The sequence below is a fragment of the Haemaphysalis longicornis genome, unplaced genomic scaffold, assembly GCF_048455015.1.
Source record: "Haemaphysalis longicornis isolate Haplotype H1 unplaced genomic scaffold, Haemaphysalis longicornis Haplotype H1 scaffold_12, whole genome shotgun sequence".
NCBI lineage: Eukaryota > Metazoa > Arthropoda > Arachnida > Ixodida > Ixodidae > Haemaphysalis > Haemaphysalis longicornis.
This window is the reverse complement of record NW_027526225.1, coordinates 30,525,754-30,553,260: the sequence shown is the minus strand read 5'-3', so window position 1 is coordinate 30,553,260 and position 27,507 is coordinate 30,525,754. Positions and strand designations below refer to the sequence as shown.

Below are 27,507 nucleotides of genomic sequence, written 5' to 3'. Positions count from 1 at the left end.
CGTAAGTTTATACGCTTACCCCTGAACCACCCGAAAAGTTGTAACCGGAGTTGCTCTGAAGAACTGATTGTTACTGCGTTGAAAAGGTGCATGCGAAACCTTCTAAATGCGAGTCTGCTCACTTTTTGTTAATTTTTTTGTTTTGCTGCATTATTTTTCTCAGTCGATGGAAAGAGAATACAGTAGCAGAAAGAGTTCCTTTGGTTGACGTCTCTCCGAAGGCCTTGGCAGTTCTCCGTTCAGCGCTGACCAATGGCTATGAATGCGCTTGGCGGGTATTTCGAAATATGGAGGCGCTACCGTACTCTGCCCATACGCTGTGGTTCCGAGTCTCCATCCCGGCCGGAGAAATGGTCAGGCGAAGCCAGGGGCCACCATGGGGCGCGGGGCGCGGCTCGGAGCTATTGACTTCCGTCCACCCCTTCTCCGCTCCCCACTCTCAGCTCTTCCCGAGCGCGGTTTTTCCCTACGACGCGTCGACCAATCGGGAACCGCGAGGAGAACCCCCGGTGGGAGGAGCGCACCGAGCACAGGCCACGCCCACTCCTCGGTTCCGTCGTCGGTGGCACTCGGCGCTTTTGCGCGGAACGGAAGGACGGTGTGTTTGCCCCATGGACGCTTCCTCGGGCATGGTCAGCCCCATGGCGCTAAAGTTCGCACAGGTGAGTGCCAAGTTTCGTTAACCCCGTTCACCTGTCCTCTACCCGCACGTATCCCAAAGGCAGCGTTTGTAATGACACGACTTGCAAATCGAGAGCTGTGTTGTCGTTCTATTTCGAGTAGGTATCTCGGATGGTTGCTTACCTTTCTCGAAATCCCCCTTACCTGCTGCGTTGTCTGAGATTTTGACGTTGATGGTCTACACGTGTTCTTTACTGACACGACGGCGACGATTGTGACCTACTTGCTACAACGTCTCGCTTCAAATCGCTGGTGATGCAAAATGTCCCAAGTAGGACACGTCGCCGAAATATTAGTTTGTCAGTACCGTTAAGGTGTGCACTAGGAAAGCATCTAATCTGACATATATAGGAAGAAACTGTTCAAACAGTAAGAATGTCAGCTGCAGAATGTTTAAATGCGAACTACCGGTCATCATATGACGCACGCCCAATGACTACTGTATGAATCAACTCACCCGCTACACCTGATGCGTCTGAGCTTCTGCCCGCAATTGCAAAGCTCAATGAAGTGGTGTATAATGATGAGACGGTTGTGGTTTAATTCTTCGCGACTAGTTTTCACGTGTGCAAGCCTGGGATACTCCTGGAAGCAAGTCTGCGTGATTGTTCTCGTCTTTACGACCGTGGCTGAAGCCAAGCTTCCAGTCTCTATTGTCGTCTACACCGGGGGAAAATAACTCTGACAGTCTAGCCATCGCAGGACTGCAGAGCGGAGCCTCTATCACTCAACTTCGTGAAGCATCACACATAATGAGACAACACTCAAGACCACGTGACAACCGTAAATCTACGTTGCATTGCCTAGCGATATTCAAGCCCCTGAGAAGTATGCAAGAGCCTGTATACGACACGGCTGCTTTGAAAAATGTGAGTGGACCGGCAGGGCATCACCTCGCTGACCGCAATGCCGAAGCCATCGACATGACATCGGGGTTCCTTTGGATATTATCAAGAAAGATCGGCACATCACCTCTCGTTGCAACGTGACAAAACGCGACCGTACACGCGTGGTTCTGTGTCTCCTGCAAAGACTGGTGTGTTCGCACTTACTGGCACCATACGTTGCGTGTGAACAAAGTGCTTGATACAGAGATATTGGCTGAAATCTGCTCAACCAGCACTCAGTGTTTCATAACGGGGCAGAAGGCTTTTGGATACACAAACATGTCATGCATAGTTATAGCACGGTCACTTCACTAAGTCGTGTACGACACGGAGTTGTTCCATTCAGAAGCATATGCACGAGAATGTGGTTAGGTGACTGCTTTTATCAGATTTTCGAGACAGACGGCGCCCGCAATATGACGGGTGATATTCATACGAACAATCACCAGCTATGTTTGCGCCGCACACGACGTCAAGGTTCTGCGTAGCAACAGTTTGTATCCCCGTTATTTAGGGCGCAGCATATAGATCTAAACTGATCAGAAACAACTGTATTTTCCTTGGCCATTTGTTATTCTTCACACACAGCTAAAAAACAGTGAGAAAGGTTTTTCTCCGGAGCAAGATAAACGGACAATTGTTTTACTAAGGCTATCCTACCTACTGTGCGAATTTATTTTACACATGCATCTCAATGTCATCAATGGCCAAATATTTTTTTTTATTTACTAATCCACGTGTTATCTGGCAGCACATTTTGTTGACGGCATTTGATAAAACTGTCACGATATGCCTCTAAACGGTAGATTGGCCAAAGTTAGGCACGAATCAGAAGAGACCGTATACAGTGACGTATGGCGAAAACCCATACGCACTCAGAGGTGAAATATACACGTCTTGAAGCAAAGGGCATCTGGGTAGGCTCCGAGGTAATTCTTCGCTCAACTTTACACTTCATGATTTGACCGTAATGTGCCGCACACCAGTCATTGTCGCTTTCATTCGAACATGCACCTACCGTTCGGATTTTTGGTATAAATAAATGAATTATCGCTGCTACCAATGACGCTATGCATGTCGAAGTAGGCGCACTTAGCATACCCAAAACTTTATTTCATATGCCTAATAGTGGCCTTTAAAGGGTGTTACAACAATACGACTACGGAATAGGAACGATGTTGTCGACCGTTTTTGGGACATTAACACTACTTTTACGACTATTCTCACGCAAAAGTTATGTTAGTTTCCGGCGCAATTTTCTCGCGTCATAACTGTTTACTGTAAAACTCAGCTTTCCGTGCTCTATTGTATCTAATACACCGGTGTGCCATAATCTCAAAAGATGGAAGCCACCTACATGACAGCTGATAGCAACTTATGGTGATAAATTGAACAAAATTGCTCACAGGCCCATGCACAGCTAATATTCGATGTACAAGCCTTCCCGTGCACGAAATTAGATGTTTCTTCAAATGATTCTTATAGGCACCTGAGCGATGTGCTCCATTCTTCTGAGGTCCTATAGCCCGTGTTCTCCTTCTTCTTCATCATCATCATCATTTATTGCACCCCTTAAGGGCCACTTGCTGGGTATTACATAAGGGGTGGGGCAGAACGATACTACAGATATAAAAGAATACAGACAGTAATACAGAAGTGAAGACGTACACGCATATAAAGTTTTTGAGTAGTGAAGATCACTGCAGTTGACAACCTTCGTGCATCATTCATTGTGAGCTTCATAAAACATCATCTACATATACTGTCTTGTGGGCACAAATTCACGCGTGGAGGAAGATGCTGCGATGATATAATAGTTGAAAAGATGCATATACAAAAGGTTTTACTCGGTTCTGAATGCATCGGAAGCACTGCGCATAAACACGTCACCAAGATGCATAAACATCATCATAATATCAGTTTGTTACAAAATGAGCTTAGACAGCCACTTGCTTGCTACAAATTGAAGACAGACAGGCTCGGCGCGAGCACGTTTTATATTTTTACGTCAAGATACTTTTCTAATACGTATTTTTTTTATTTTCTATCATTAATATCAAGCGCACGTGTATGTTCAATTAAAGGAAATGCTGCCTAGTACCAACTACGTATCGATGCTATGCCTAATGTTTTCTTTTTGCTCAACAATGTTGAAAAGTGTGAAGTTCGTTTCCAGATACACCGGTTCGGAAAGGTTTTGCCTATTCAAACTTCTCGTTAAAAAATATAATATAAACTTTTGTCCGGTCGGCTGAATGAATCGAGGGACAGACAGACCAAAGTTTTCTGGTTTAAATAGCCCAAGAAAAGATAGACAGACAGACCAAAGTTTTCTGGTTTAAGTAGCCCAAGAAAGTCTATCACCTTGAAAAAACCGGAAAATCCTTAGTCGACTAGTCAAGTTTAGAGGGCCCTTGGTATAACATGTTGTGACATTTTATTAAACCCTTTTGGAATAGGAGGAATAAGCGATTTTGGTGGTTTCATTAGGTGGCCGCAAGATACTGAGGTAAATATTGTGTGTGTGTGCTAGGGGAGGGGGGCGGCGTGCTTGAGTGCGTGCGTGAGAGTGAGAGAGAGAAACAAAGTGACGTGTCCCTTCTTCGTTATGTCCCGGTCCGTTTTCCTTGTTTACAACAGGTGGTAACCTCCAATTATCTGGCAACCCAACCAACCATGTCACACGCGTTCATTTCAACGCCTACGCTTATTCGCTATTCAACAATGCAGAGGATTAGGTGTTGGGCCCACCCAAATGAAGGAATAATTGCACAAGTCTTCAGTTTATACGAGTAATCGTGAGCTCTTCACTGATCAATACTCTTCCCATAGTGAAACCTCTTTCGAGCTGTTATTTTGAACGATTAGCATGCATAGATAACTGCGGATACATTTTATAGCATTTAGACACAACTCCTTAGACATGCAGTATAATTCTTCTGACAAAACTGCAGTTTCTAAAGCAGGATAAATTTGGTACTTAAGACGTTCGACAATTGTAAGGGCCTGACAGCAAAGCGTTATTAGAGATGGATGCATAGCGTTGTGACAGTTTGCACATCATCATCATCATCACCACCACCAGCCTATCTACGCCCACTGCATCAAGTTTGTACAAACATTGTAGGTCACCGCAATGTAGTAAAGTTAGCTCACGCAATGTTTTGCCTTCAGGACACAATTAGGATTACTAAATACGTCAAGTAGTTAAAGCGTGTTATCAAAGAGCAAAAGTTGGATACGTAAAGGAGCAGGGAGCCTTTTTGCAAGGACGACCGGGTAACTTTAGTGGGTATCTTACTTCTTACCCCGATAAGATAAAGAATAAAACCTTGGGTAACGTATATCTACGATCCCTCCTGCACAACGACTAGTACCTCATTTCCGTTATTGACGTTTCCTTGAAAGAAATACTTCCTTTGACCCAATAAGATGATTCTAAGACAGTCCCGAATTCAGCCACTTCGCCTTCCCGTTTATGATCACGTGGTATTAATATCAAGCCGTGTGCTCTTTGGCCGCCGCGGAAAGTTTCAACCCAAAGCAAAAAAGCAACTTTGCCGAACGTGTGTTTACAGGACCGCAAACTTGTTTTACCAAGGGGGACCCAAATATCTTGCCCCCGAAGCTGTTCAGGATGGTAGCGGAGATAAGCAATGGAGCCGCCTGGAAAGAAGATTCGAACAGAGCTGGTCAGGGCGAACAGTAGAGTCATTTCCTCCCCAATTTCTCTCCCTTTCTTTTACTTTCTTACATATGCGCACCTTTATCCTGCAGCATATCATGCGAACACGCCGCCTATCATCAAAAAGGGGGTAATAAGACAGCAGGCAACGTAATAATTAACACACAGGCAGGCAGCGAAAAGACTGATTTGCGTGAAGTTGTGTTAGCTGCCTTAAGAAATGCTATCAAACTTGAATGCCTTGTAGGAAAGTTTTATAAACAAAGCACGAACGAAGCGGCATGTATTTCGGATGGCATTTTCTTTTCGTCTTTTCCTGTAAAAAGACCTATGAAGAACAGTGTGCGCTGATAAAACAAGCATTTTTTTAAAAACTCGCAACGACCAAGTTGACAAAACCAGGTCACAAAGACCCAGACGGGCAAAGGATAAGGGACCTCCGGCGACACGAAGGAAAAGAAAGGGGACAACGGGAAGATGCGCAGGGTCGACGGGAAGCGCTCCGGCGACATAAACGCCGGCGAAAAGACGCGCATAAAATGCGACAAGGTGTGGCGAGGAAACAAAAAACAAAACTGAAACGAAGCAATGAGATTGAGACAACCACCGGGGCTCTTACCACGTCGTCGTCGTGCTCGACATCCTCCTCGAGAGCGTGCGAGACAAGAGCCCCTAGCCAAGCCGAGCCAAGCCAGCCGAGCGGGACAAATGGCTCCCGATTAACGACGCGGCCGCGCCCCCGCATGTTTCCCCTTCACTGTCGTCCGACAGCTATAGAATCTCCACCCCGGCCGCGGCTCTGTGCAACACCTCTTAGATAACCACAAGGCCTGCTGGGAGATGCATCACTCGAAGGCCAGTACGCCACGTGAACGGACTAGTCGGAATGACGCCACGGGAAAGTTATAATGAGACCGATGCAAGGCTTGTTCTCGTCACTCACTTAACACTGATAGGGTGGGGAGAATGAGACAAGCGGCCTTCTTGTGGGTGTGGTGTTGCTGCGTGTGGCTCCGCTGTTGCGTACGCACACGTCCCCCGGCGCGACGGGAGAGCCGTGGGTCCGGCTCTTTGACGATGGCTCCGGAAATCGGGGAGGCTTTGGAAAGAACGAAGCTGTCGCGACGATACCGCGGAGGAGTTTCAGGCAATGTGTTTGCTGCGATAAAACAGAAGAGGTGTAACTAAGTCTGGGAAGGGGACACGTTCAGACTCCCCCTTCCTTTTTTGTCGAGCAGTTGAAAAAAGGTCGTAAGAATGAATGCGTATACCATCCTCCGTTCAAGCCCCACCCGCCGCAGTGGCTAAGGCGTTGCGCTGCCAAGCAGGAGGTCGCGGGTTCGATTCCCGGCCGCGACGGCCGCTTTTCTGATGGAGGTGAAAAGCAAAAACGCTCGTGTGTACGAGATTTCGGCGCACGTTAAAGATCCCCAGGTGGTCAAAATTAACCCGGAGCCCTCCACTACGGCGCGCCTCATCGCCTGCGTTGCGTCTGCGCGTTAAACCCCCACAATCAATCAATCGATCTATCTATGCTCCCCCGTCGTATTTTTGATCATACTCGTCATTGAAACAGCATTGGTCCTTCAGCCGTGACGCTTCACCTTTTATCTGGCCATGTCCTAGTCTTTCTAACCTTGTAAAAGTGATAAGGGAAGTGATGTACGACAGGAACGGAAGAGCAAGGTTTGCAATTACAACCACATCTTAAAGGGACCCTGCAACACTTTCGATAAGCGCTTTCACTCTTTCCTTCGCATCTGGAAGCACGGCGAAAGCTATAGCCGCACTCAGATAGCTCGTCGCACCAGATACGCCTTTCGTTGTTGCTTTGTCTGTGTGGCTTTTTTTTTTAAGTTGCTATCGAAAAGCGTTCATTGCTGCAACTGAAGGAAAACCGGCCAACAGCCGCTACATGGCCTTAGTGACGTAATTCGAGCTGTCGAAGAACGTCAAGACCGGAAAAGAGAGAAAAATCTTTCGGGCGAGTTTACAAGTTGTCTGATGGGCATAGAGCCGTAATTTTTGGCTGAGGTACTTTGCGAGCCCCTAATCTAATTACTGGGTGTGTTGGGTGACTACGTTCTACAAACATTTAGATTTCAAAAAAAAAGTTAAAAAAAGTCTTACAGGGTTCCTATAATAAAGGGGTAGGCAATCGATCTTTGTCGAGTTTATCTTCTCTATACCAAATGAAAGGGCACCACTTAAAACACCTTAACCCGAAATGGCTTCAATCGCGATCGAGCACGATCCCGATCGAACTCAATCCTGGTTTCCCAAGTGCAATCGAGGTTTCCAAGCGCGATCGGAAGAAAGTGGCGATGCTCTAGTCCCCGCTGAGCAATGACACAGATGTTGACAACTTTAACTAACGCCAGAAATTGTGTCAAATAACTCGACCCTAATAAGCGTTCGGTAACATTTACATAGTTGCGTATTACCTATGACCTCGCAATGTTACCATGCACCGGCCACGGAGTACATTTCTGGCGTCATCTGGCATAGGTGAGTGCAACTGGTGCAATTTTGCAGTCGGGATCGAAACCTACCGTGTAGCAACGGTGGTGCGTCGAGCGCGCTCGAAAAGTCAATCGCGCTTCGCTTCAATCCGGATTGAAAGTGCCCGCGTGACAGGTGCATAAGCCGAGGATAAGGTCAAATTGGTAACACATCCCTCGTGAAGAAAACAGTTGTCTCCCTTCACAACAAAGGCAACGTCCGGTCGTATGCTTTGACCTATTCCTTCGAGAGAGAGAGAGAGAGAGAGAGAGAGAGAGAGAGAGAGAGAGAGAGAGAGAGAGAGAGAGAGAGAGAGAGAGAGAGAGAGAGAACGTTAATAAGTATCATTTGGGTTGATTCTTGTATACTCGGTGACAACTTAAGAACGGCACCGATGATGATGATGATGATTTCTACTGGTTCCCCCTTTGTATCGGGGTGATTGATTGATTGATTGAAATTTGAAGTTTATTTGGCAGAATGGCGTACATGGTGCCGAGGCTAAAGGCAACGTGAATGTCGCCTGACTTGACCTCTGGCTCCCAGTCATCTTGACATGTCATCTTACCAAAAAAGACTAATATACCTATGTTTTACACTTTTGGTTCAATACTAGCGCTGCTTAGGGCAGGCACAAAAAGCTTATTAGGCACAAAATACTTTTTTTTTTCGTTACAGGTGGTAACTGTCCTAGGCAATATTCCCCTCTCTGCTTTTCGTCCACCAGCATTCTAATCTTCTTTTCGTCCCCTCGACAGCCTTGAAGTTAACTTCCTCTGTGATACCCTTAAATCCTAGGGCTTCTGAAAGCCCAATATTCCCTTCATCTAGATTTGGATGGATACTCTCACATTCTAACACGATGTGCCGCATAGTTTGTTTCTTTTCCACAGACCACGCATACCCCATCATTTTGTGAATACTTCCCCACAAAACTCTTAGTTCGCAGGCAACCTGCTCTAGCCTCAAAAAGCAAAGCACTGCCCTGGGAATTATGGTAGAAATTTTCCTTTCTGATGTTCATCTTCTCAGCCCTGTACATCTCTAACGACGTTTTAGCTTCCATTTTTTCCCTCCATTTATTCGTTTCAATCTGCCTTGCCTCTTTTTTGGTTACCTTGGCTGTTTTGGATTCCCCACTGTTCTTTCCGTATTTTCATCGTTAACCTTCTATAAAAAAAAAAAAAGAAGTCTTTCTTAACCACTGCGTGTCCACGCTTTTCAAGTATAGGTACCTAAAAACCTTAGCTGCCCACCTTCGTTGATCCATTGCCCTCAACCTCATCTCAAAGCATATTTTACTCTGAGCTTCTCTAATTTCAAAGGACGCCCAGCCCATATCTCCCTGAACTGCTTCGTTAGTTGTTTTTCCATGCGCGCCTAAGGCCAAACGTCCTACCGTTCTCTGGTTTACTTCAAGGCCTGATAGAACGTCTGATTTTAAGCAGAGTACAGCATTCGCAAACGTGAGACCCGGAACCATTACTCCTTTCCACATTCCTCTTACTACTTCATATTTGTTATGCCCCCACAGAGCTCTATGCTTCATTATAGCTGCGTTTCGCTTTCCCTTAACCTTAAGTTGCTCCTCGTGAGTACTTAAGTAGTTATCCCCTTCGTTTATCCACACTCCCAAATATTTATATTCCTTCACTCTAGGTAATTCGCCTTGCTGGATAGACAATACGTCGGTGGTAGCGTCATTGAAAACCATTATTCCTGATTTTTCTGCACTGAAATTTAATCCGAGGTCAGTGGCTTCCTGGCCGCAAATATTTATTAGCCGCTGCATATCGGTTTGGTTATCAGCTAAAAGAACAATGTCGTCTGCGTATAACATTCCCGGAATATGCTGTTGTACCACTTCGCCTTGCAGCATATGGGTTAGGCTAAACCCTACTTCACTTTCTTCCAGTTTCTTTTCTAACCCTGCCATGTAAAGCATGAACAGTATTGGACTCAAAGGGCATCCCTGTTTCAGTCCCCGATGGATGTTGACCGGAAGTTGCCGCTGTGCCTTATCACCGCCGCCGGATGTTTCTCCGCGCGGCGCAAGTAGGGCGTTACTGGGAATACTTTAAACATGGCGTGAGCCGTTCCGGTGATTTTTTGGACTTAATATGATTATAAACGACTCCAGTGGCGACAAACAAACTGCGTGAGACAAGGCAGACGATATCACGCATTCATAGCAAACCCCTTTCAAAACGCGCGCGTACTGACGTCACGGGTCCGGCGCTTTGGCGGAGTGATACACTACATGAGGTGGTGCCGTTCTTGAGTGTAACCGAGTATAGTGTGCCGGTGACCTGAGCTGCTCGTTCAGCAAGTCCTCGCTGGACTTGCGCATACAAGCTGCCTAATCAGCCCTGGATTTCGTTTCATGACTTTATGCCTGAGATACGCCGGTTTCGCCGCCCTCCTTCCATCTCCACCTCTCGCCACCCTTGCTGCCCGCTATTCCTTAGTACCGATAGAACAAAAGGGCAAGTTTTCGAATGCCGGCGATTTGCGACGCGCCCCTTCCGAGGTCTTCGCCTGGTTCAGCTAGTCGCGAACAAAAGGAAGCCATTGTTCACTTGCATAGGGGCGTAAGTGCGACCACCCACCTGCCTTCGTCGGCCCTGGACCCTTTGCCGCGGCGCGAACGTCCGCTCAAATGGTTGCACGTGCGTCGTAAATCCAACGCACCCCGCGACTCCGGCCGAGCCGCCGGTTTCACAACCGCACTAAACTGCTCTCCCGACACGTGCCGCGCCCGACACATTTCAATGGCCATCGACCCAGTCGTTGTACGCGTCCCTTGCGCTTCGCTATGACGAAATTATCCAGCTTCCAACGAAATTGTGTTTTTTAAAGACGATAGTCTTTCTGGGCTCCTTAAACCCAGAAATTTTGGTCTGTCTGTATGTCTGTATGTCTGTCCGTCTGTCTGTCTGTGACTCGATTCAGCCACCCGGCCAAAGCAAAACAATGCCTGCCCATTAGTCTTATATAGTCACAGCCAAATCTACCCGTCTATGTCCAGTGTAAGGTTCATACTTGTCAACATTGTTGAAGAAGAACAAGACATTACGCAAATATGAGACAGCAAATCAATACAGAAGTGATATTTGCAGTGTTCCTTTATAAAAAAATCAAACATGCTTGCTTTTGCGAAATTAAATACTTCATCAACTGCAGAAAAAGAATTCACTTCGCCGTCGCCTACTGTCGCCCGCGCCACTATAGCTTCTTGCGCCATTTTAAGAAATCAACCGGCAACAGTTACGCAAGGTTCCACTAGATAGGCCCCACGTTCTGCTTGCAACGCACGTGAAGTAGGGAAACGCGGTTCTATAAACGTTGAAGTAGGGCGCCTCGATTAACGCGCGTCTCCGCCGTACAGCAGCGTTCGCATCGAGACACCCGGTTGTTTGGAGCAGTGGAACGCGGGAAATTTAAAATGATTTAAGCAAACCTTTGGCCTCTTTACCTTGGGAGGAGCGCGACGCAAGAGGAACAACATGAGAGGTGAGCGGCAAAGCGAAGGGAGGCATTTACTTCGCAATAGCCGATAAAGACTATCGTCTTTTGACGACATTTGCAACGAAAGGAGCAGATACGCGGCCAATTTTTTTTCTTGGTCGTACAAATCTTTCAGTTACAAGTGAATGATGAGGGCCAGACGATGTTTAGCAGTCTGGGTGCCACGGAACCGTTACCTTGAGATCGACTGAGTGACTTCTGCAATAGCTTGTGTAGCCATGCTGTATTGGATGCCTAGTGGTCACTCCCAGCCACAACCTGCCAGAGTTCTTTCCTCACTCAGTTTAAGACTCACTCCTCTTTCCTCAGTTTAAAACCGCATGTAGATAGAACCATGGGCAACATTGGGAAATGTGTTCGAGATTTCAGCACACGTTAAAGACCCCCAGGGGGTCAAAATTATTCCGGAGCCTTCCACTACGGCGCGCCACATCGCCTGTAAAGCGTCAGCGCTCTAAACCCCTAATAAATAAATAAATAAATAAATAAATAAATAAATAAATAAATAAATAAATAAGTCAAACAATCAATCATTGGACGGTCCGGTCAGAATTATTGGACACCATGGTGCTTTGGCCACAGTTTTGTCATTTCCTTAAATCATAATCAGATCATAAACAGATACAAGGAGGGGGGAAGAGGGGGTCGTACGGTGAGGCCAATAACCTTAAAAATCGGCGCAACCAAGCCTAAACGCCGCGCCGTCCTTATACTCCTCCTCATACTCACAAGAAACCTCGTTGAGTGGTGACCCTCACAGTGGGGCCGGCCTGGTAAATAAGCTGATTCTCTTTTTCAGCCCTTCTTCGCTGTCGCCAGCACTGCTGTAATGCACTGCAATACACGTCGCTACTCAGGAAACAAGCACAATTGAGACAGCTGGAGTGACTCCGAAGCCAATAGCCATTTGCCAGTACTGCTCACTGGCCAACTAGGCTCGTGTGTTTTCTTTTTACGTTCTCGTGAGGGTTCACTACGTGAAGTCTTTGTAGCCACCCAAAACGAAGCGGCTGCATTGCCGCGAGGTAACGACCTTCGGAGGCGTCAACAGTCGCTGTTTCTTTTCAACGGCCCAGTTCAAAGCTGCACGGTCGGTGGAACGGAACGGACAATGAGCGAAGCTAAGCTATTCCCGCACGTTCGGAAGCAAGTCTTGTCCCCGATCACAAACGGCTGGAAACACTTTGGCTCGAAGCGTGCAGGCGGCGTGACTGGTATCGTGAAATAACGACTCGCAGCCGCTCTCAGCGTGGGAACGATTGCACGCAGCGGTTCGAGCCCGCCACCCAAAGCTAGCTGCACTCAGTTCAAAACATCTTTTCTTCGACCTTCCTTGCAGTGTTGTTGTTGTTGTTGTTGTTGTCTTCCGCCGCTGGCAATGGCATTTCGTGATGGTTAGGGAAAGAATCGCAAAACCCATTAGAAGGAACCGACTCTTCGTCTTTTTTTTTTTTTTTCTGTTCGTGCTGCCCATCCACTAATGGCAGAGCGGAGTCCTTTTTGACTTGTTGACCCAGCCCCCTGTTCGTTGACGAGCTCCAACTAACTGGCCGAAAGCGACGCCAGCTTTCTGCGTACGTTTTAAGCTCAGCTATGCTCAAACTCGTCCCCAGCAGGCGGACGTCTAAGCAACCACTCTTCCAGAAGAGTGCGGCCACGCCGCCAAGGGTTGACCGTGCTCTCCTCCTGTGGCATTCACGGTTCCCACGGGCGGCGTTCCGTCTGTTGTGGTCGGCGCGCCTTCCGCGTCGACTGCCGGCCGCGTCTACTAATTGGTCCCCGTCTGCGCCGCTGAGAGGTGTTCGGCTCTGATGAGCGGCGTCGTTCAGTGGGCAGACGACTCCTCCTTTTCTCCTCTGAGGACAGGGCGCGGGGGAGACGCTTCTTTTTAGAGCTCGTTTGGATCAAAGCCTCTCAGGGGGTTCCGGCATCTTCGCCTTCCTGGGCGCTATTCGGTCCTTGAGGCGACGGGGCTTCGAGAAGGAGACATTGGTTAGGCGCAGATGGACGAAGAAAGAGGGAGGGGGAGGGGGTGAGGCTACAAGTGCTGCTGGCGGGCTGAAGTCTCTCCCACGCTGGCATCATTTGCGGCAGGAGAACCGGCGGGTAGAAACGCCACCTAAGTTTCAGCCAAACACTTTTTCGGTCCCAGCCTGACATGTTTATCTTTTGCTTTCCCTTTAGTGTAGATCAGTCGCACGGATCGTTGAATCCTCCATTTTTCTTGTGGATCCAGTAAGAACAATAAGGCCTTAACTAGCCTCTTGCGTTGACCGTTGAAGTGTCACGTTGTGTTGGGCCCGTGAGGTCAAGGTTCCCTGCGGGCGACTGCCCTAATAAGCCAATCCATTGCTTTCATGAACGAAAAGCGATTGTACATAAAATGATTGATTAGGAGGAGAACCGTAGACAAGTATAACCCGAATTGGCTGTCGCTTTAGATTTTCTCGCGATCTTCCGATCCAAACACCCCAGTTCTTGCTTATGTCACTGTTTTTTGGGTAGGGTTCCTTGGTTTTTCATGTTTTTCGAGGATCCTTTTTCTTTTTAAATTGATTGGTTTTTACGCGCCGAAGCAGTGCCTGGGCTGCGAGGCCGGCTGTAGTGGAGGGCTCCGGATTAATTTTGATCTCCTAGGGGTCTTTAACATGCGCCGAAATTTGGGCACACTCGCGTTTTCTTTTTTTTTTCACCAGAAAAACTGCCGCCGCAGCCTGGATCGAACCCGCGTCCTTGGGCTCAGCAGAAGGAAGCCTTAGCCACTGAGCCACCGCTGCGGGTGAACTAGAAGTAAAGATAATGAGTTGGAGTTAGATTGTTTACGTCCGTTCTTTTTCTAAGGCGGGAACGCAAACCTTGGGGAGATATTTATGCAGAATATTTTTAAAAAGGCTTCCCTACTTTTGTTTTCTCTCGTGACTGATTAGCGACTTTGGTACGAGAGAGAGAGAGAAATAAACGTTTATTGTCTGAAAAGACTAGCTAGGACTTGGCCCTTGCCGGTCCGAGGTGGTAGGTCTCCTCAGTCCAGGAAACCTCTGACGGTGGCTGCCGTCTTCGCCCGGTTCACCAGATTCTTCTGGTTCTCCGGATCCTCGGAGACGAGCAGTGCCTCCCACTTTTCAGCGATGTCCTGGTCACCGGTGGTATGGGCGCTTGCATTGGTACGAACACAAAAAATAACGGTGAACCATCGGGTGGCACGTTAGACCGTAAGCATGTGGGAACGCATTTGCTTGTTTAAAGGGTTATAAGGTAGCGGTAAAATAGTAAACATAAAAGGCAGTATATGATATCACGAAAATATATTAAAGGGAGCCTGCAACACTTTCTTCAACTTTTTTTTGAAATCTTAAATGCTTGCAGAACGGAGCCACCCAACACACCCAGTACTTTGATTAGGGGGTCGCAAAGGACCTCAGCCAAAAATTACTGCTCTGTGCCCATCAGATCATTTGTAACTCTCTCAAAAGATTTGTCTCTCTTTCCCGGTCTTGACGTTCTTCGACGGCTCGAATTGCGTCACTGAGGCTATGTAGCGGCGCTGTTTTTCTTCAATTGCAGCAATGAACGCTTTTCGATAGCAACTTAAAAAAAAAAGCCACAAAAACAAAGCAGATATGGAAGGCGTATCTGGTGCGACGAGCAAATCACGCAGAGCCGCTCCGTGCTGGCGATAACTGTAGCTTTCGCAGTGCTTCCAGACGCGAAGGAAAAAGTGAAAGCGTTTATCAGAAGTGTTGCGGAGTCCCTTTAAGGCCCTATGGACGCTATGTTACACGCGCTGTTTTAGCCACCTCTAAAAATTTCGAGCTAGCACATCCCGGAAGCAATCCTCAATATATTTCAATGAGAGCCACGGCTGTGAAATGTGTATCATAAGGGGTCCGGACAGTTTCTGGAACGCTGTTTTAGCGAACGCCGTTTCATCGAAAGTGTTTTCTCGGCCTTTTCCCGTAACAAAATTTGCTGTACGTTTTTCAGTTCCCTCCTTATATGCAAGTTGCCAATCTTTTCCCCACAGTGAGCCTTTTTAACAGCGTTTGTTGTCTTGCGTTTGTTTCATGCGTTGGTTTCATGTTTCAGCGTTTGTTTCATGCGTGCTTTTTTTCGTGATGCGCGGCATTGGATAAAACAGGCATTTTGTTCGATAAAACGGCGTTCGATAAACTGTCTGGGAACCATATCATAAACTTTCTCGTTCGACCTCTTTGCCTGTCGTTGACTGGTATGTGTATGCGCGTGTATCCTTTTGTTGTTCTTGTTCTTGTTTAATGTTGAACAAAAGGGCCCAAAAAATACTGAACTAAGCAGCTGTGTGAACCTTCGTTGGACGTGTGAGTAAATCGTACGAATAATAATATTTACAGGCGCATTTGATTGGAACCCGTTATCTCTGGCGCAAACTTCACTGCTCTAAAGGTAGATTCATGTGTTCAACACACTAAGTGGTGTTGCGAATCCGCGGTTGAACGAGCAAGCCACACATGGACAAGGTGCGAAGCATGGTTCTATGTCAGTAGTGACGAAAAACATTTTTCCGAACATTAGATGGAACTTTAGACAGCCTGAAGTCTGCTCGGGTGGTATCTTTGTTCTCAACTTGTGTACACTTGTAATCGTATAAATAGGTTTTTTTTGTTTTTTTTGTAAAACCCGATTTTACCGGATTTTACACTCCGAACATGTTTCAGGAGAATCCGGTTAAACGCGATTTCCCCCCAAACAGACCTCTTGAAAGTAGCGATCTGCACGATCGTGCGCTGATGGTCCGCTGTCCCCAACCAGTAGTTGCGGGAAACAAGCCTCAAAAACACAGCTATTGAACTTTAACGCGGATCGTAGGCGTACCAGTGGGTACATATTTCTGAGATTAACAGCGCGAAAGAACGGGACAACCGAGGAGTTCTTCCCCGTTATTTCGCGCTGTTAATCTCAGGAAACTTTGGAACTCATTGAGTATTGGCATGACTCGACCGTCACTATCAGAGGCTGGCAAATGACATTGGTAATGGTAATGACATTGGTAATGGCCTAGGTAATGGAAACTGTGATGTCGAGAGAACTTTCTCCCGGCTGGGGTATACGTTCAACGATTCGACAGGTCTCGAATGGAGAAAGGCATGTTGCGCATCCAAATGGCAGTGCATGTAAACAAAGATGTGTAAAAAAATCTATGACCAGCTTTTTGTGGAAAAAAATGTTTCATTTATTTGAAGTTATCTATGCCCTTTACTGTCATCATTACTGACTCATTTCCAAACAAACGGCAAATTTCGGAGAGCATTGCTAGAAAACCCTGATGTCCCCCACGATTATCAACTTGACAAAAACACCAATTTTAATACCACGTTAGAGTTTTAGAAGCTCGTGATAGCTTCTAATAAAGCGAGTGTGTGTATTACTTAGTAAATCTGTAGATTTAACCCGAAAAGACCCGAATTTCAGAATGGTTTCACACAAAAAAAAAACCGGTTTGTCCCCGATTATTAGTTTGCAGAAATAGCACCCGATTTTTACCGCGCGAATTTAAAAAAAAAATATAACACCCGAAAACGAACAAACGTACGTATAAGCTACGCAATATTTTACCCAGTCCTTAAAGCAGGAATTAACAATAAGCTTTTCCGTTGGGACTCATTGTAATTTCATGCGATCACGGTGGTGGGATTCAAGTTTCACGTAGTTAGTCTCTTCAGTATGTATTCGAAACACGAGAATGCTAAAAAAATTAAACTCGCGTTCATCATTGCTCAGCAGTTCTTGTTTTTCTGTTTTCCTAAACCTCCATATGCGCGCTAAAGCAGTGTTTTTGCTGCAGATATTTCTTTTGGGACTCCTAATGGTTTGTCGTTGCCGCTCATGTATATATGAGAGTGCTTATTTAACGTGGCTTTAATTTCTGGCCCACTGTTTTTTAGACCATGCTTGAGAGCCTATTTGATGATTTCATAGAGAATATTGAACAGTAAGTATCTCTGTCAACGGGTTTAGTAGTGACAATACTAAAACCCCCTGCGTTCGGTCACCCACCATTTGAATTGATTCAGTCGATTTTTAACCTCTACAGTCCTACAAATTATTGAGCGCATTATTGAGTCGAATTGTATTTGCGTAGTGCGTCATCAATATAGACACGCAACATTCATAGCGCTGCCGTGGCTTTAGATTTCGCAAAGTGTTTCATTACTTCCTTTCTATTAGCCTTCAAATGTCACGAAGGCCATATAGAAAATATTCCGTATCCAGCACCGAAGTGTTCACATGACACAAGGTATTTTTGAAAAGGTGAGAGGGTGACGATAGTCAAGAGGGAAAGACTTCAACATCGAACGAGACAACGGGTAAAAACGAGTATTATTTTCGTGTCGGACAGCTAGTTGACGTTTAGGTGATCAGTAGTAAGTCAGGCTTTAGCCGGTTTGCCGTCAAACAGTTTTAAATTTGCACCGGGCATTGCACGCACTTGTATGCTGCAGCTGCACGGTGGTAATGTTTACTTTAGAATGACAATCGATGTCAACGTTCTACGATGGCAATCAACATTTTTGTCCCATAAGGGCATTGATGTGGCTGTCCGAAGGCCGCTACCAACTAGATACCAAGCGTTTTGATTGGTATCCGGTTCGAAGAGGTGCATTTTCGACATCTTTGATATGTTTGAAGATCGTGACCAACGAACTACAATGCATTCTTGTAGGAGGCCTCTAGCAATATTATTAACGATAAAAGTAAAGCCCCAACCACATGGAGCGATTTTGCGAGCGACTTGGGGCGCGACGCGACTAGCGACGAACTACTTTTCGCCGCGCACCAAGTCGCTCATCGAATCGCTCGGTTCTGGGTCGCCAGAAACAGTCGCTCGCCTCCCGGAAGTGGCCTCAGCGACTAGCCAATAGGAGAGCCCCTACGTAAGCACGCAACCTCCGGTTTTGAAAGAGAACGGGGGGAAGATTTTGCAAATCCACGCAGACGACGTTTGCGGTGCAGCGGCAAAGAAAGCTTTGCGTGGCAAAGCTTGTGTACACGCTGAAGCAGAAGCAAGAAGGCTCCCGCTCACACTGGGTGAGACCCGTGTGGGAAAAACGACGTCTCAAGAAAGCGAATTCTTCACGGCGTTCATGTTGGAGCCGAGAAACGAGGCGCAGAAGGAAAAGCGTGCGCTATCGCTAACCCAAACCAGTTTTTAGAGATGCAACGAAGTGCAAAAAGCAAGGTAGAAAGGCGTAATACTTTTTAGTCATGCTTTTTATGACAAATGAACAAAAGAAATGTTTGCAAACATCCAGCGTACCAAGCGCGTTACTATGCGCAGTGCGGAAACATTGAAATCGCCATCCTCAGTCGCATGCTCAGTCGCTCGAGTCGTCGCTGCCATGTGGTTGCCTCGGCGAGCGACTTCGGTTCGGCGACTGCGGATCCTAGTCGCGTCGCTCGTCGCGTCGCTGGAAAAATCGCTCCATGTGGTTAGCGCTTAACGTCTCCGTTAGCGTGGATCATTCAGGGGGAACCAACTTAAACGGGACAAATTCGACTTCGACAAATTCTGACTAGTTACTTGTCGTACAGATGTTGCGCGTGTTGCGAAGATGTCGCGTAATTCAATTTAGCGTAATTCGCGCTGCGCATAAATAAACACGAACATTTTTCCAGGGTTATTTGAAAGAATAAGGTGGAATTCCGCCTTTGGAACGATCAATAGAGATAAAGAGCTTGTAAAACCAAGAAAAACATATCGGCTGTTCATTATTACGAGTGTCAGCGCAAGTCGCTATTTTGATTAATTGGTTGATTTTGATTAATTTCGATTGATTAAAACACCTTTCAGTACGCGGGAAGTCAGAGAGGCAGCCGAAATGCAAAGCGAAGGCACGGATTGAGTAAATATACAATGCAATTTTAATAAGATTAACGGTGGTATCTTCGTGGTTACAGGTTTCCTAATTTCACTAATTTTCGACGCTTATCTTTAGCAAACCTCGAGAGCCTAAGTCAAATTTTATACGACCACAACTATTACCACATTCAAGCTAAATCTTTTCAGTCGGTGTCTCCAGTGGCTAGAACGATCTTTCGCTCAGGCGTTCTTGCGCGTTTTTCACTCGGTGCCGGAGATGACATCGGCGTAAAGCTGGGTCTTATCCCCTTGGCTTCTTCTCTTGGTACGGCGTTCTGCTCTCCCATTGTCGAAGTCCAAGTGTCCCCGAGCACCCTCCACTTATTTGGGGCGGCATCCTTGAAGTGCGTAGTTGGCCTCTTGAGAAAGTGTCAAGGCATCTTCACGGCGGGCGCTTCACCGCGCGTCGTCTGCTACTTCGAAGCAGACGATACCAGTCGCCGTCGGTCGAGGGTGCCGACGAAACCAGTCGCCGCCCACAGGCTGAAGTCGACTCGCGTCGTTACGGCTGGCTACCGGCTCCTTTGTAGCCTTTGAGAAACTCCCTATCCGTGAAGATTCAAGAGTCCCGGCAGCCTCGAAGAAGCGTTGAACAGTACAAGAAGCGGGAGCTCCGGGGAGACAGCAATTAACGAAGTCCGTTCACCTTTCCATGAGCCCCACTGACTCTGTGACTCGCTTTGACGGCGGACGTCATTAGAAGCTTGTCGAACGGTTGATCTTCCGAGAAAGGTGAAGGACTTTTGTATAGCGTAGGGCGCACTTTTCTGGTCACAGCGCATTTGGTTCAAACTTAGCCGGTGAAAGTTATGTAAAAGCGCTAAAGTCGCTCTGCTTGTGGGTGTAGATGCGGGAGAAGCTGAACGCAGCTACTTTTGAATTTTGCTCAAGCATGCTGGACATTAAATATTCTATGTCGTTTTGACGCATCCGTACCACTATCGCAGCTTTGTGAGCTTTGTGGCTAAACTGACTAACAAGTTGACGTTACTGCATGCGCACTTCACTTTACTGAGGAGTCGTTAATATGCAAATTTACGCGTTTAACCTCCGTAGTAGTAAACAAATGAAACTGGAGTTGTCCCAGATGTAATTACCCGCTGTGTAAGTCAACCTGGAAGCCGTAAAATGCCGTTTAACGGCTCTGTCATGTTTCCAATTTGCATAAATATCACAGCGCTTACAACACCACACCATAGCTCGGATACAACGGAAATTTATAAACCACCCTTTATTTTTTTGTTTAACGTTTCCGCTTACACGCCCACAACTATAAAGACATGGCTGAACGGGGCAGAACCGGCCCAGCCGAACTTGATTAAAAGCCCGTTGCTCCCAGCAGGGAGAGCTAGTCCTCTGACGTCACTATTGTACTGCGTCATCCTCGTTTTGTCGTCAACCAACCCACAATGCCGAATTGTGTGTTCGCAATAGTGAGGACTGGAGAACGCGTACGCTACTGAGAATTGCCGTTCAGGCTTCCAATATGGAACCCGGCATTTCTGCATACCTGCACGCAGTTCATGCCGAACTGCAGAGAACAGTTAGTTAATTTCCCTTACGACGCGCCCCTTCCCTTCGTTCATATCCCCGTATACACCTAAGCGACGCGCATTCGTTCAATGCTCTCCCCCGCCCCTCCGTCGGTACGTCCTGGAACAAGCGGACAGGAACGAAAAAGAAAGCAGACAAAGCACTGCAGACGACTTTCACGGGACGCTCGCGGGACGGCGTAGCAGACGATACACAACAGCGGATCTCTGTGGCGGCAGAGTCCCGACAATCGCGGAGGAGGGAGGGGGATACCCGACAAAAAGGATCGCTACTCATTAGTGCATTCCAGGGATGGCGTATCGAACACGCTTCCCCAGTAGAGTAGGGCGCGCCGGGCCAAGCGGAAGAGCAATTGGCCGATGCTCTGTCTTGCCGTGCCCCGACCCTTTTGCTATGCATGGCTTCGCGCGGGCACGAGCCCGCGCTTTTATACGGATGGCCGCCATTACTCAAGCATCCGTATTGCTGTCGTCTGCTACTGGGCTTTTGTTTTATTCCTGACTACTTTGTCGTCGCTTCGGCGTCCTTCCTGCGTGTTTGAATGGCCCTCGTATATATGAGCCGTTGATTTGCCGGTATTTTCTTTTTTTTCTTCTAGTTCACGGGATTAAAACGTAGTCTTTCATTTTGCTCCGGCAATTCGTTAACGGTGCAATGGTGTTTTGTGTGTGTGTGTGTGTGTGTGTGTGTGTGTGTGTGTGTGTGTGTGTGTGTGTGTGTGTGTGTGTGTGTGTGTGTGATGGGCACGGCATAGTGTTGCAGTTGGCGCCGCCCAGTGGATGCGAGCCAAATAACAGACGACCTACATACAAAATTAACAGAAATAGGTTTTTGCACTATGTTACTGTGAAAAACGCCTGTATTTACATTAAAATAGACAATAGACTGGTAGTTACACGGCTTTCAAGGATATTATTGCGATTAACCATCTTGCAGAAAAACGTTTTACGCATGCGTGAGAATTATCAAGGGGATTGGCGCGAACTCCGAACGGGGCCTCTTTTTGTTAACTATGACATGATAAAGGCAGACCCAGTATATTACATCAAACTCCTATAATGAATACAAAAATCTGGAGCTCATAATAAACAACTGAACGATAGCTCTAGGACATTCTATTAGATATCCTAAGTACAGGTGGCCGGCCACATGAACATATTACGGTAGACACTTCCAGTCTCTTGCACTGGTAAACAGAAGGGACAAATGCATTGATTTTGATCGATCGTTTCAGCGTTTCAAACGTGCATGCATTAGGCTTCTGGTTCCGAATGGTGCTATGTATTACCCTGCACAGAACTGTGAAAATTCAGTTCACTTCATTCGGAATGTACAGCCGGTAAAACGCTTGTCTATAACAGCGATTTCAACTTCAACCAGCTACATCCGAAAACTGCCGAAACATACTCGTTCCAAACATGTCGGAGGCAAAAGCGAAGGGCTAAGACTTCATAATTCCGCAGTAGTTTTATTGAAATCCCGCTCCAGCGGTGCAGGATAGGGCTCAGAGTACGAACGCTGTGTTATAGACAAGCCTTTTACCGGCTGTACTTCGTGTACCCATACAAGGTTGCGCATTGTATAGTATCTTGTGGGAAGTTTAAAGTTTCGGGTTATTCTATTTTAAGCAGCATATATCGCGTACATTTTGTTATGTGCGTAAAAGGGTACTTTTCGTGTTGCCTTTTGTTACGTGCTTAAAATGCACTTTTTGTCCTAATATAAATTTCTGCATGGCATGACATGTTTCGGTATTTATTACATGTATCTATATAGGGTTGTTTTGTAGCGTGAGCTACACTGGCCGAGGTTGAGCAGTTTCGCGTGGCTCCTGGAGAGCCGTGCTGCGCATGTGCGAGGAACAGTGACGTCTCACGGTGCACAGCTAACGCTCCGGAGCCGCCGCCGCCGCGACTGGACTGTATTAGGGTTGAATTGGATTGGAAATCGTTTTAGCAGCAGTAAGCATGATAATCAGCGAATCCTAGACAAACAGGAAACCTAACAATAACCAGCTAAACCATAGCTCACGCTATGTATATCCTGGCATAGCCGAGCTAAGCCACTGCTACTTTTTTATTCTAAGCGCTATGTAGTGCATCTTTTGTTAAGTGCTTGTAATTGTCTCTCATGTCTTGCTATGCTTATCTATGGTGATCTGGCTCAGAGGCTTTGTCAGGCATTCCGCGTTTATTTCTGTCCCCCTCACGGAGAATATCTGTGGAAGAAACACTGAACAAAATCTGCTGAGCATCCGGGGATTTAACCGTCGAGGAATCTATTAGCGCTACTCGCTTGTCACGTGAGTCCCCATCTCATTAGGTGCTAGCGTGGTTGCCCGGATGTGCCTACGTCTCGGTGAAAGGGATAAATGGTGAGAAACAAATTTAGCACTTCAATACAAATGCATTGAATGCTTTATTCAGCGGAAAATCTGCCGTTCGGCATCGCAGTCTGTAACAGCGAATCGGCTCCTAAATTGGCCGATAGCGTAGAGGACGAAACTAAAGAAAATTGCATCGGACAAAAGATTAGGCGACTTCCGGTCTGGATGGGTATCGAACCAAAGCTTCTGGGTTCGCGTTCAGATCTGCCACCCCGCTTTGGCTCCATGACTGTATCTTGCTAAAGGTGGACCGAGTGCATGCGTTGTGGACTTCGACTTTGAAAACGTTGACAACCGATTCACGCTGCTCGATGTACAGCGAATTGGACGTCCCTTGTCATGGTAACTTTCCGTTTAAGCTGAATATACTTAACATCCCCACTTGTATTGCTTGGCCAGTAGCGCTGACACCTGCCTTCAGATGCTAAGAGCTATTTTATCAATTCTCGTTCAGTTTCGACGTCAACATATTCACCCCCAATTCGATGCTATTGGCCGACGACAAATGTCTGAATTTCTCGGCCGATTCAACGACATTCCGTTTCCAAGTCATAGCAAGTCAAGCACTTCCTGTACAACTAGCGCCGTCTAGTGGTTATCTTTGGACGCTGCCGCCATCTTCTGGGTCAACTGTTAAAATGACCGGACTGTTCGTCCTCTGTGTCTTGGCGGGAGCTTCTTAACGCTTACATTTTGGGTCCGAGACCCAGCAATTATTCCTTTATGTTAACAGAGAAGTGGTTTAGCAGATTGTAATTTTTTGTATCCGCAGTTAGAAATAGCAAGAAATTGTCGAGTGCGCGCGTGAGCGCGGTCCTCGCGGTGACCGTTCGCCGTTAACAAAACCAAGAAAATTCCGAGCCCTCGTGTGTGCGTGCCTCGCGGCCACCGGCCAGCATCCCCGGCGCACGTTTTCAAGCCAAGCATACTCAATTAGGAAGGCTGGCCGAGATCCCCCCCCTAGAAAAAAGCTCCAGCGTTCGCCGTAATCGTAACAACACTTACTCGAAACGAGAAGAACACGTCAAGCGTACGCCCCTCTAAGGGGATGTCCAATGATTATTACTGCCAAAAAAGTGAAAACACCTCACACTTTTAGAGCAACAACGATGGAGTAAAGGTCGTTGTGGCAGTGAAGAAGCAAATCGGCTGCAATGGTTGTGAAGGTTGTGTACAGCTTCGCGATACTCAAGTCTTACGCGTTACTGTGGGCTTCCTCCATTTTTTTTTTCATTTCTAGGATTTCCTTTATGGGAAAAGTGCTCCCTGAGATCAGTTCTAGGCATTATTTTCGTAAATTTGTTCGTTTAGTACGTTAGGTCGGTTCAGGTGCGGAAAGGAGCCTGTCGCCGAGTTTAAATAAACTTCCACCACTCCCCGCAAGCTCCCGGCCTAAACCGACTTGGAACCGGATTGTTGCGCTCGTTCACTAAGTTCCCATTAGGCTGAAATGTCAACATACCCGCACGAAGAAGCATCTTGCGGCGTTCAAATGAACATAAGTGTTTTTGCATTCACAAATAGGAAGTGCTAAGGCACCCTCGCACTCTTTTATCACAACGAATTCGGACTGAACACTGATTGTTTATATTAGATCCTGCCTTATCGAAATATGCGAGTGTTGTAATGAAGCCTAGCTCAGCGTTGCAATACAGTAGAATCTCGACAAACGGAAATCGCTTAAACGGAATTGCCGCTTAAACGGAACAGTAGCCTGTAAGTTGGTTGGTTTTGTATTCAGATAACGTGAAAGAACTCTCGGTAATCGGAACTAAATTTCCGCGTCAGCGTGTAAACGGAACCAGAAATGAAACTTCTTGTTAGTCCAATTGGCATGGGAATCAGCTTTTTACGTTTCCGGCTGTTTAGTTTTTTTTTTTTTCTTCCTCCATGTTTTTTTTAGCCTCGTTGGCCTCGTAAGCCTCGTCTCGTTAGTGGTCAGCCGTGTTAGCGCAACGATGGAACATCGCAGTTCTTGTTCCAGTCGTTCGATCTCGATTCAAGACGCCAGCTCCTGCCGCCTCATTCGTGCCATCGTGGTGCTATTCGCGCTTCATTACCGCGTTGCCGCCTTCTAAATTCGGTGGCTCGTAAGCACTCGCGAAGTTGAGGCCTCTATGGACTCCGTGAAGATGCAGTTGCAAGGACTCGAACAAAAATAAGTGATGCATTTTGTATACTGCACCGCGACTCATTGTTGCCAAATCAACTTTGTGAATACTGTGCCTAAACGTCTTGTAGTTTTCTTGCTTTCTGAAAAACTATCAGCTACATTCACCTTATAGTACTTAGAGTTCTATGAAACGGTGTTAAGAGTGTGTACGCACATAAATTTGCACTTTCACACATATGTTTCAGTAAACGAAACTCCTGTTAAACGGAACTAATTTTTTCCGTCCCTTGAAGTTCCGTTCATCGAGAGTCTACTGTACTTCAACACAAGAAATAGTTCCATCAAACTTGTCGCAAGTTAGTTAATGCACTTGTCCATCCACCATGCCGCGTGTGTGATAAGTTACAGAAACCCAATATGAAAGAAGAAGAGATGTTTAGATCGAGTTGAAACGCGGTTCCCGTGCTTTGTGGGAGACCTGACCACGGTGTGTACGTTTAACACCGATTCGAGTCACAATTGTAGATAGGCCGAATCTGTAATGGCGACAAATGGGCGGCTCGTCAATAAGAACGTGCATGTCATGCACCGCACCAGCCCGGTGCTTGGCTTTGCTTAAAGGGACTCCGCAACACTGCCAATAAAAGCTTCCACTCTTTTAGATGCCACTGCATCTCATTCACTCGCCTTGTCCCTCCATACGGCGTTGTTGTTGTCCGTCCACACCCCTCCCCCATTCTCCTCGCCGCGCGAGCTGCGCTCTCCGCCGCTCACCCCCTCTCCTCTCGGATAGCGAACACTCTCTCGCGAGGGGCATTGGATTGGATTCGATTGGGTTGAGTTGGCTTGGCTTGGATTGAATTGGATTTGGATTGGATTGGATTAAAGTGGATCGTGTTGCGTCATAGCCGCGCCACGTTGCGTCATAGCCGCGGTCGTTCCAGCACCGGCGTTCCGATTTCGGGCACGTGCATAGACTTGATCTTCGCTGTAAATTGCACGGTGGTCCCGTTACTTCACCATCCACTACCCGTACACTTCAGCGGAAACACCAAGTGAACCCCCAAGATGCGTCGCATCTCCACAGGGTTCCCCTCGCGTGAAGGTGGGATAATTTTTTCTTCTCGTCTGGAAGCACTGTCATAGTTATCGACAGCACAGAGGGCCACGGCGTGATCTGCTCGTCGCAGCAAAAGTATACCCACCCTCAGTTTCTCCTTTACTCTAGCTTTTTCTAAAGTGGCTTTCGAATGCGTTCGTTGCTGCAGTAGAAAAGAACTAGCCAATGGGCCTCCTCCATTATCAGTCCCGGATCGTCCGCGGACTGCCCGAGACGTGATCAGGAGGCTCGATTTTCCCATGTATTCCTATGGAAGTTCCGGTCCAAACGCAGTCCTCGGACTGCCCGCGCACTGTCCAGGACTGGTAAATCGAAGATGCCCAATAGCCGCTACGCCGCTGTAATGAAGTAATTAGAGCGCTCAAAGAGCGCCGAGACTCGGGAAGGGGAGAAAAATCTTTAGAGCATGTTGCCAAGTTATCTCATTGGCAGAGAGCAGTAGTTTTTGGCTGAGGCACTTTGCGACCCCCTAATCTAAGTACTGGATGTGTTTGTTCACTGCGCTCTGCAAGCATTTAGGATTTAGAAAAAAAGCTGAAAGAAGTGTTGCAGGGCCCCTCTAATTTGCTAGGCCCCCTAGCGGGAAATAGGCAATGCTATACCAAAGAAACAGCCAGCCCGGCATAGGAACACCTGATCTCAGACGCAGTGCAACAAGAACATAATAATGTATAAACTTCAATGACTACGTGGGCAGTAAAGCAGACGCGAATAACTCATAAGCAAAGCATTTGAATAGGCGACAGTAATAGCCTCGGATGCACGCAAAGAAAAATGGCAGCGTCTCCACTCCATGGATGATGGCGAGAGTGCGGAGTACGGGGACTCGAAATGACATCCAAGTTGCGCCCCGAGTGACATCCGACTAGCGCCCCGGCCGTCATTCGATTTGAGCCGTGACTTTCACCTTGTTTATTTCCTAAGTGAAACTGCAACTCACGGCTCAAATCGAATTTCGCTTGATGGTGGTGTGCGCACGGATGGACGCGGACGGACATTGGGTTGTCCTAAGGTACTCTGCACCGTTACAGCCGAGGGAGTAAGCCGTTTGACTCTCGGGTACTAACTCACGGTCGTAGCCCGATGGGTAAGACGACTGACACTGACTTTGTCTGGTCTACCAGACGCAGGCTCGAATGCTACCGGTTCCTGTG

General features: G+C 47.0%; 1 protein-coding gene across 2 annotated transcripts in view; it reads left to right on the top strand.

Annotated features, from left to right (window-relative positions):
- Positions 1-580: 580 nt before the first annotated feature.
- LOC144161910 (uncharacterized) overlaps positions 581-27,507 on the top strand; it is a 79,384-nt gene continuing 52,457 nt past the window's right edge. For both annotated transcript variants that reach the window (XM_077692467.1, XM_077692466.1), the window contains exon 1: positions 581-662. In XM_077692467.1, coding sequence (XP_077548593.1) covers positions 612-662 — 51 coding nt within the window. In that variant the 5' untranslated portion in view covers positions 581-611. The remainder of the gene's footprint in view (positions 663-27,507) is intronic.